At 45.0% G+C, this 10,760-nt stretch overlaps 1 protein-coding gene across 1 annotated transcript; it reads right to left on the bottom strand.

Annotated features, from left to right (window-relative positions):
• Window positions 1-4,492: 4,492 nt before the first annotated feature.
• LOC126506393 (protein yippee-like 5) lies at window positions 4,493-5,471 on the bottom strand. The gene has a single exon (XM_050149927.1). It carries the CDS (start codon window positions 5,348-5,350, stop codon window positions 4,985-4,987), a length of 366 nt encoding a protein of 121 aa, XP_050005884.1. The 5' UTR covers window positions 5,351-5,471; the 3' UTR covers window positions 4,493-4,984.
• Window positions 5,472-10,760: the final 5,289 nt, after the last annotated feature.

Genomic DNA, 10,760 nt, shown 5'->3' with positions numbered 1-10,760 from the left:
TATTTATGTGCACTGTTTTTTTGGTTTTCATTTTTTGAGACAGGGTTTCTCTGTGAAACAGTCCTATCTTGGAACTCACGCTGTAAATCAGGCTGGCTTCGAACTCACAGAGATCCTCTGGCTTCTGAGTGCTGGGATTAAAGGTGTGTGCCACTGCCGCCTGTATATACACACACACACACACACACACACACACACACACACACGCTGTCTTACTGAGAAGTAGCAGGTCGTGCCTCACACTTCACCCTGTGCCTGTATATGCTGAGATGTTCGATAAGACTTTGCTTTACCTCCCATCCAGATCACCTCAGCCACATCTAGTTTATATTCACCCATAAAATTGAAGCCAGGGGTTATGAGAACTGATTTTTTTTTCTCAAGTTCAAATCCAGGGCAAAGTGATGGAGTTGCAGGGTATTGTGACTAATAGGCTGGCAAACTATGGAACAGGGGAACAAGACACTGAAACTAAAATGAAGAGAAGAGAAACGTCCACATTTTAAATAAAACGGAACAACACAGCTGGGTGTGGTGGCACGCACACCTTTAGTCCCAGTCCTCGGAAGGTAGAGTCGGTCAGATCTCTGTGTGTTTGAGCTCGCCCTGGTCTACAGAGGGAGTTGCAGGGCAGCCAGAGCTACAACAGAGAAACTCTGCCTCAAAAACAACACATTTGAACTTTATAGAAATGATTCTTGTAGTCTCTTCCTGTATTGACCCGAGCATGCTTAATCTCACGTGATCCTGGAAGCTAAACAGGCCTTGCTTAGTTAGTGCTTGCCTGGGAGAATATCCCGATAGAGGGAACGAGCTGGACATGATATGAAATCACTTAGTTAGTGCTTGCCTGGGAGAATATCCCGATAGAGGGAACGAGCTGGACATGATATGAAATCACTTTATTCTCTCACATGCATGTTCCTCCCTTGTCATTTGTCTCTCCAATGACTGCTGCTCTCCTGTGTTGGCCTCTGGGAGGCACTGCTTCCCTGTAAATGTGGACCACAAGGTTTACTTCTCATTATCCACAGGGCTGGGCTCTGCCTGCTAGATTTGTATGCCAGCAACCGTGAAGTGAATGATGTCATCATTGGTCAACTGGTTTATAAGCAAGGTTCTTTACCTTCCTCCGTGGCTCCCTCTGGACCTTCTCTAGTCGGCTGTTATCGGGCTCAGTGTGGACTGGGCTTGTTAGCCCCAGAATGCGGGGATGATCCACCAGCCCTGCTGCTAGGGGCTGGAGTAAAGTAAACCGGCCATCCTCTTCAGCCAGGTCTGGAGAGGGGAAGGGTAGTGTTTGCATTGGCTTTTCTGTTGTCATAAGCATCGTGACCAAAGGCTGATCACCGAGGAAACCCGGAAGCAGGAACTGAAATACAAACCATGGGGTACCCAGCTCTGATCACTGATCTTTCCCCATCTTCTGTAGCCCATGCCCACCTGCCCTGGGATGGTATTGTCTCTTTTGGGCTGAGCCCTCCTACATGGATTAGCTAAACAAATGCCCTGCAGACACGCTCGCAGGCCCGTCTGATGGAAGTAACAGAGCCCTGGCTTGCTACATATGCACTTGAATTTACTATGAAATAATTTTGTATTTATGCATATACTAGCTGGAAAGCAGCCAGTAGTCATAGTAAAATCCAATTAGCTAATTCGCTAAATTAGGATGTTTACACTTTTATTTTCAAGATTAGCATTTAGTATAGGATTACAGATCTTCTTTCACTCAACTCACTTGTGCTCAGCATAAACTCTGTAAAGTGGGGAAAACGTAGTTTTTAGTTTAATACCTGTTTGACAGGACTGAGGACCAATCAGCATTTTTGTTTTGTTTTGGTTTTGGTTTTTTGAGCAGAGTTTCTCTGTAGCTTTGAAGCCTGTCCTGGAACTAGCTTTGAAGCCTGTCCTGGAACTAGCTCTTGTAGACCAGCTCCAATCAGCATTTTAAAATATTGATTCACTAATCCTTAAGGTTGTAGTGAAACTAAGCATTAATGCTCCCTTATAGAGAAAATATGAATGACTTCCCACTCATTGGTCTCATAACTGTATATGCTTTCTTTGCTATAGCCTGCATGTAGGTGTTCTGAGGACCAGAGTCTTGTGTCATTGTGTATTCCTGTCTTTTATTACATCTTTCTCCCATTAAATAGTTCCACTTAGTTACTTGGTTTTTTAGTAAGTCTTTGTGTATGTGTGTGGACATGTTAGTGTCGGTGTTTACTCACACCCGAGGTAGGCTTATGGTGTCTTTTAGCTGTTGCTTTCTACCCATTTATTTTAAATTTTAGTTATGTGTCTGAGTGTTTTGTCCGCATGAAACTGGAGCTACACATGGTTTTGGGCTACCATGTAGGTGCTGGGAATCAAACCTTAGCTCTTTGAAGAAACAGCCATCTCTCTCTTCTTATTTTTTGAAACCGGGCCTCTCAAGAAATCATAAGCTCATAGATTAGGTAGGCTAGCTGGCCGACGTCTGCTACCCCCAAGGCTGGGGTTGCTGGAGGAGGCTGCCTCCCTCAGCCAGGTTTTCCCATCGGTTCTGAGGTCCTGAACCCAGGTCTTCACACTTGCCTGCCAGGAGCTCTCCCTACTCTGGGGAAATGACTGGCTTCCCAGCCCAGTTTATCTCTGCTGTTCAGATTTTTCACTCCCTGCTGGCATGTGTATTGGTCCTTGTCACTCTCGTTTGCTCTTTGTGGACTTTTAGATGTCATCTTTGATGTGTTCTATACCCTGAACATTGCTTGTATTGTAATATAATCCTCATAACTACCCTACAGACTATTACCTCATCATTTGGCAGCAAGTGGCAGAATTTGAGGTTGAGACCCAGTTCAGCTTGAACCCACAACAGTATATAAATACATATAATCATGTCCAATGCCCAAGTGCGTTAGAATAGCTGAAATCCAAGTGTAAGTAGGCTCTTTGAGTTGACCAAGACTTACCTGTTGAAAGAATAAATAAAAAGGAAGTGAAGCGATAGCAGGTACCTGTTGGCAGGCCCTGCCAAGGTATGCCACTAAGCAAACACGCCACGTGCACCACGTAGTGCAAGAGGTTTATTGGGGGAGGGAGAGAGTGAAAGGCATGTTGGAGCGGGGACAAGAGCGAGGCAGACAAGAGAGAAAGAGGCAAAAGAGGAAAGAAGAGGCAATGAGGGGGGAAAGAGGCAAGAGAGACAAGAGAGGTAAAAAGGCAAAGATGGTGGGTGAGCTGTGCCTGGCGAGCACTGTTAAAGGGTGCACAGGTCGGCGACAAGTGATGACGTAGGTGCTGCTGCTGCTGCGGTGGCAGAAACTAACACCTGAGAGGAGAGAGAGAGACAGAGACAGAGAGAATTCAGGTGACCACGGAGCCTAGAGGTGGCAGGTCTCCCTAGAGATGAAGTAACAGAAATTGGGAATCATTCTTGGGTCCTCTGCAAGAGCAGTGCTTGTGTGCTCTTAACCACCTAGCCATCTCTCCAGCCCCTCACTTGTGAATTTTCTTAAAAATGTATTTATGTGGCCAGGCATGGTGTTTTATATCTTTAATCCTAGCACCTGAGAGGCAGAGCTCTGAGTTAGAGGCCAGCCTGTTCAACCCAGTGAATTCAAAGACAGCCAGGGAAACAGAGAGACTTAAAAAAAAAAAAAAAGGTATTTATTCTGTATGGGGGGGGAGGAAGGAAGGGAGGGAGAATGTGTGTTTTGCTTTCACATATGTTTGTGCACTATGTGTGTCCGGCTCAGGTGGAGCTCAGAAGAGGGTATCAGCGCCCCTGGAATTGAAGCCTGGGGATGGTTGTGAGTCATTGGTGGGTGCTGGGAACCGAGCCTGGCTCTGCTGCAAGTGCTCTAACCTCGGAGTCAACTCTCTAGCCTCACCAGTGAATTTTATCTTGTTACTTAAACTTCCTAAGCCAGTTTCCTTCTGCTAGTGTAAAATAGAAATGCTATACTGATAACTCAAATTGCTCTGGGCTTGAAAACAAGAAGCTGGCCACTGGCGCTGCTTCCTCTCCCAGCACTGCTCCTAGGCACAGTAACCGACAGCTGCTTTGCTGTTTTACCGTCCGGAAACAGCATTTTCTTGTCTGTACAAGGGAAGACTTTACCCGATTCCCTTCCTCTGTGGCATTTGGTATTCCCTGAAAACAAGGCACCAGGTAGGGTGGTCCACACCATTACTCCCCGCACTCAGAGGTGAAAGAAATACTAAATTTGAGACTTTTCTATCAAATACTACACAATTTGTACTTGGGATAAGGTCTTTGAATCTTTATCTCCTCCCATCTTTTTTTTTTTCCAACTATCACTTTATTTATATTACTATGCTTAAGTTACATGGAAAAGACAGCCAATCAGTTCTGCCCCATTTCAGGGAATCTCCAATCAACACCACGTGTTTGGTGACAAGCAACTAGGGGTGGTGACATTGTGGGTCAGGACTGACAAGGAAGAATGGGTTCTGGTGCTACAGTTCCTCTCCAACAAGAATATGGCACACTGGCCAGCACAAGCCACACTAACACTGAGCCTCCAGCGCTGGGCACAGATTCGGATCTCTTCTTGAAGCTAGCAAATTAAGTGAAATAACTGGGTTTAAAAGAAAGTTAAAACAAAGCCCAAATAAATTTAAAAACCATGCTCTTGACATATTCTCCACGCAAAATGTACAAAAAACACTCCTTTTCACTGTAGGGGCCAAGTTTCCCCTCACACAGCCCACCACATAACTGCAGACTCATCTGCCTCAAGATGTAAACAAAAGGAAAAAATTAACGGCATCTGCAAAAATTCTCTCTACAAACTGCTGTTGGATGGGAAATACAAAATTGAAAAGAAAGAAAGAAAGGTTCCATCTCAGATTCTCACACCCTCTTGTTTGCAGTTCATGAATCCGATTCTGATGCTAAGGTGACAGTGTATGTAAGTAGATTTCTGTTTTCAGTGAAGGAGACCTGGGAAAAGACGGATTTATCGTTTTTTCTTCAAGAGTTATCAGATGGTACATGCTCCTCAAAGCCTTCACTCTCTCGAACTAGTGCACTTTCCAGGATCACACGGCCTTCCTTATAACGCTGGCTGTCTTCAGTAGCAAACTCATAGATCCATCCCAGTTTGCTATTGCAGTTTTTGCAGCTCACATCTCGAACCATGTGGCGGCCAGTGAGCATGACCCGATCTTGAACTTCACTGTACTGCAAGTTAACTACCTTGTTAAAAAGAAACGCTCTACCAGTAGCGCCTGTGAACCGAGTAGAGATGAGTTCTGAGCGGTTGGTAAGGATCGTATCACAGTTTGCACATGAAAACAGACGGGTACCGCCGATATGATCTAGGAAGATTCTGCCCATTTTGAGAGCTAAAGTTCTTAAAACCTGCGCGCTGGGGAGATCGGCGCTGCCAGCGGCTCTTCGTTTCTCAGCTGGGTCGAAGCCCCTCGGCCTCCAAGTCTTCCCTCCCCCCCATCTTGTAAGACTTTCTGGCCAATGTTTTAATCCCCTCCACCTGGTAAAACTTGTGCCCGCTGCAGCATTCCAGGAATTTGATGCCTGGAGCTGTGATTCCCTGCCCCCTCCCCCCCAAGGACTTGGACCCAGCAGGGAAAATACTCAGCTGAGTTGAATAAAAACCAAATGCACTCACTTTCTGTCTATGTGTGTTTGCTCTTCCTAAGCACACCCTCTTGATAAAGAATGAAATTTGCCTTGTCTAGCCACTTCAGTTGGAGTGGTGGTCTCTTTGTAACTTGAACTTATTTCTAACTGAGGCAGGAGATTCTCTGAATTCAGCGAAGGCCGGTTTGAACTACATTCTGAGTTCAGGCCAGCCAGGGCTCCATTGTGAGACTGTCTCAAAAACGAAACAAAAATTCAAACAAACAAAAACAAAACAAAAATACCACAGTGAAATTTTTCTAGCCATAAAGGAAAAGGAAGTGAGTGTATCAACTAATGGTGATCATTTCAAGCAAGTGAATTCAGTCCTTGAAAGACAAACATTGTATCATGTGTTTTTTTCTTATTTGTGGCTCCTAGATTTCATATTGTCACATATAATCATATATGTCTATATGCATGTATACATTTATGTGTATGTACATATGTATGCATGTGTATACATATTATGTATGTGTGTTTATATGTATGTATAAATATGTGTGTGAATGTAAAAAAACAAAAAAAAAAAAAACGAAACAAGCTGTAGCCTAAAGGGGTTTAGAAATTCGGGAAACCTGCTTCAGTCTCCAGAGTGCTGGAATTACAGGCATGGGGACTTGCCTTCAAGAGATCCTGGGAGTGGCCTAGCAAAAATCGGGAGGACTGGGCTCTGCGCCCCCATCTACTCCTGGAGGGTGTGTGTTCACCCCTCACTCTAGGACTGCTCCGACCAATACTACACTCTGTTCTGCCTGGAGACCCAACAGCAAACAATACACAGGAAAATGCGGGGGAAGGAACAAAGGTAACTTCTTTTGCTCCTGGCTGCAATTCCTGGCTCCTATTGAGATGGTAAAACAGTGAATTGCGATTTTGCCTCCCTCTGGGATCCTGTACCTTCCCTAGGCCTAAGGCACAGCCCAGGCATTTGTGGGTGTTCCCTTCCCGAAGTGAGCGATTTGCCTTTCTGAGGAAGTTTCTAATGAGGGGAAAGTCAGGCAATTAAGTTAATCTGGGACTCTGATGGCCGGAAATTATCTCCCCAGGGTATTTTCTCTTTAAACTTGGCTGCCAGTTTAACTCTTGAGGCAGGCCAAGAGGTCAAAAGACTAATAAAACTTTCACAGAAATTGTATAGAGGATTATTTGCTGTGTCAAGGTGAAAAAAAAAATAGCAGTCAGGAGAAGGGTTTCCCTGAGGTATACGGGACCACTGTCTTGGTTGAAATTTACCTTTTACTTAAGCTCACAAAGGAAGTGAAATGGCCTTCAGTGGAGAAGCAAAAAGAGACCATAGTAAAGCGGGGGTGGGAAGGGACACAAAAATTCCTCTGGTCGCTTGACTGCTGGGGCTGAGTGCCTTCCTTCCTAGCTTGCGTGAGATACTGCCCCCCCAGCTGCAGCCCCACCCCCCACCCCGCCAAAAAAAAAAAAAAAAGCGTCCAAATTCGCTTGACCTTCCTTACTTCCTGACCCTGTTCATCCTCCCTCGCCTTGATTGCTTGTCTGGACTTTTAGTGTTGATTTAGTTTTTTTGAGACAGCCTCCCTGTGTAGCTCTGGCTGGCTTGAAACCCACTTTGCAGAGTCCTCTACTCCCGCCTGGCTTCCCGCCTCAGCATCCATCGCACTAGGACTGGAATTACAGATGTTCACCCCCATACCCGGCTTGTACTACCTGTTTTAAACCCAGTTGGACTGATGTTTTCAGTTCCTGGATGTTCTTTTTTTTTTTTTTTTTATGCACATTGGTGTTTTGCCATGGGTGTTGGGTCCCGTGGAACTGGAATTACAGATACTTGTGAGCTGCCATGTGGGTCCTGAGAATTGAACCTGGTCCTCAGGAAGAACAGCCAGTGCTCTTAACCACTGAACCATCTCTCCATACCCCCCTGGATGTCCTGAGTGCCTGTTGTCTCTGCGCTCTTCACTTGAACCTCTTTCCCTTCCCGAAGCTGGTTCTTACCCATCCTTCCACCCTCGCCCACCGCGTTCAATGTCTATTTGCTGTCTACTTTACTGTCTATTTTACAGCCCCATACATCTTAGTTCTGGGCCATTTGTGAACACTTAAGAAACACTTACTGGAGAGAGGAGACAGGGAGAGAGAGAGAGAGAGAGAGAGAGAGAGAGAGAGAGAGAGAGAGAGAGAGAGAGAGAGAGAGAGAGAGAGAGAGACCTTGAGTTGAGGATTTTGGGAAGGGAAGACCCAAAGGCGTTTGCATAGTTGCAAAGCTGACTGCTATTGGCCCGAGGGCTTCGGTGGTGTCTTCTGGTTGTCAGTCCTCTGTCTGCTTTTGGTGACGTTGTCTCTGTGCTTGCAGGTCCCCCGACTCTCTTACTTCTGCTAAGTGAACCTTACAAGCACATTCATGTTTGTTTAAAGAGTCATCTCATAGAGCAGAGTGGAGGAGGAGACGCTGGCACTGTCCCCCCCCACCTGAAGCTATAGGCAGGCAGGAATGTGAACAGATGATAGCCCGTGGGTGCCCACTTCCTTCTTGGGGCCGACTTAGTTTGGCTACAGAGGACTGGGTAACTTGAAGAATGACATTCAGCTAAGTGAGTTTTAAGTGTTGCTACATTCTCTTCCTGTGAATTCTGTTTGATGGTTGTAGCAACCAAAGTACCTCTCACTGCCGACAGTGATGGAACCATGCCAGACTGGTTCTTTTAATCCCTCTGGTCGAGAACAAGACCACTACATCAGTTTAAAGCCAAATTTGAAGCAAGCTTTAATTAAACTCTGGCCAGGTGGATGGGCTCTGGCCAGGTCCATCTCTTGAGTTTCTAGAAAATGACCCCGAGTCACAGTTTACAGTGGCTTAAGTATTTCCCATCAGGTCCAGTCAGGGGTAAGCATACATCTTGACATACGCCAGCCTACATCCAATCAGGGGCAAACGTACATCATGACATATTTCCTGCCTGTGAACCTCCCGCCCACATGTGCTCAAGCACATTTGGTGCATATGGGTCAAGCAAACTTGTTTAGGGGAGTACAAACATGTGACTTCTTATTGCCCATAAACAATAGTCTCCAGCAGTTTAGGAACTGTCTGTCCTTGGGCAAGGGACCTGCAGATGAGAGGCATTTTTTGTTTCATGGATCTCTAAGACATATTAATTAAAACTTGAAGTGTTACTTTGGCTCACATAGTTCCACACTCTGCTTTTAGCCTTCCGAGGTTGACCTGTTGCTCTTCTTCTCTTTGTCTGTGTAATTTTTCATTTACTGTAGTAATGGTTCAAGTTTACTTAGGAGTATTTGGAAGTTTCCTCTGGGTCCCTTGGCTTGTCTCTGTTGTCTGATGCAGTCCTAATGACAGATTCCTGGTGTGTGGTCCTGGCAGGGGCATTTAGAACACATTGCTGTGGCCTCCATACTAGTACTCAGGGCTCACTCTCATAGCAAGATCTATATGAAGAGTCCAGATTCACTGTGTACAAAGACTTACAGGAATAGAAGCTTGTAGAGAAAGGAGATCCTTTCTTGGTCCTTATCCCTTTAGGTTCTGTGCATGGGAATTGTGAGTTTTGACAAAAGGCAGATTAGCAAGAGAAAAGACAAAATGTAGTCATATTTGTTAGCGTATTTATGGGAGCCTACTAGAAAGCCAAGTGGTTGGGGCTCCCACACCATTCTCAGGGGAGATGGGGAGGAGCAGTCACAGAAAAATGAATGACCTGATGGCCCTGAGGAGGATAAAAGGGGTCAGGGCAGTTGTATGGCAGTGTCTGCTGGGATGCACAGTGGAGGCCTGTCTCTGATGATGGGTCCATCTTCCCTGCTTCTTTAATAATTGAGTTATTTTGGGAGCTTCTGCTTTTAGATAGATTTCAGGAACTGAAATGCCTCTTGCTGAAATAGTTTTAATGCTACCTTGTCATAGTTTGGACTTTGTAAAGGTCTGCTTTGTATTCTGTAAACCATTCTAGTGGAGAGAAGAAAACAGTACACAACTGTGTTCCATATTAAACAGGCTTTAAAAATATTTACTGTTATTAGTGTGTATGTGTGTGTGTGCTCACATGTGCATCTGCTCAACACGTGTGATTGTGTAAGGTGCTTGGGGAGGCCAGAAGAGGTCTAGCCATATGGGTGCTAGGAGCCAAACTCATGTCCTCTGCAAGGACGTACACCCATTTAACTGCTGAGCCATCTCTCCAGTCCCCATGCACATTATATCAGTGTTTTTATTGGAGCCAAGAAGCCTTTGAACAAATTAGTAAAATATACTTGAGAACAAAACAAAAAGCAAAACCCTGAAGCCAACAACACAAAAATAGTGACTGCCATATTAATTACTAGGTCCAATTGACACTGAAACTCAGCAAGTTTTCTCTTGCCAAGTTAAAGAGATAAGAAATACTTTATTTATTTATTTATTTGACAGTACGAGGAAATGAACAAGGGCCTTACATATGTTAGGCCAACATTCTACCACTGAGCTCCATCCTTAGTGGCAAGAAAAAAGGTTGTGGGTGTGTCAAATTGTTTTAAATTGTAAATGTGCTTCTGTTTACTGGGTCCTTTCTGTGTGTGTGTATAAATGTATGTATCTGTGTGTGTGTGTGTGTGTGTGTGTGTGTGTGTGTGAAATGTATGTATATGTGTGTATCACTGTGTGTGTGTGAATGTGTGTATATGTGTGTGAATGTGTATGTGTGAATGTGTGTGTGTATGTGTGAATGTGTGTGTGTCTGCATGTCTGTTATATCTGTTTATTTTACAGGAAGAGGCCTTTTTGTTGGTAGTGGTGCTGGGGATCAAACCTCAGGCAAGCTAGGGAAATGGAAATGCTTTAAGGCCGAGCCACATCCTCACCCTTAACCAACCTCCCCACCCCCGCTTTTATACCAAAAAGACACAGTCTTTTTCTTTCAACCAGTATTTGCTGCACCAGGCACTGTTCTGTTGGGAAGTTTTAGGCTTGCTTTTGTAATGTGTGAAAGGTTGGAAGGAAACAGGCAGTACTGAGACTTTCTGTGCGTGGGTGTCAGGTTCAAGGTCTCAGCAGAGCTGGAAAGGCTGACTTTAGAGCCTTCTCAGCTGAGGAAATGTCCCTTGTGGTTGTTTACAGGATACTCGCCTGCTCCTCTGT

The sequence above is a fragment of the Alexandromys fortis genome, unplaced genomic scaffold, assembly GCF_014885135.2.
Source record: "Alexandromys fortis isolate MF-2015 unplaced genomic scaffold, M_Fortis_MF-2015_v1.1 scaffold_0, whole genome shotgun sequence".
In the NCBI taxonomy this organism is placed as follows: domain Eukaryota; kingdom Metazoa; phylum Chordata; class Mammalia; order Rodentia; family Cricetidae; genus Alexandromys; species Alexandromys fortis.
This window is presented reverse-complemented; position numbering and strand designations above follow the sequence as displayed.

Bases quoted from the DNA above. Each gene is read 5' to 3' on its own strand.
- LOC126506393 (XM_050149927.1), bottom strand. From the start codon at position 5,350: ATGGGCAGAATCTTCCTAGATCATATCGGCGGTACCCGTCTGTTTTCA.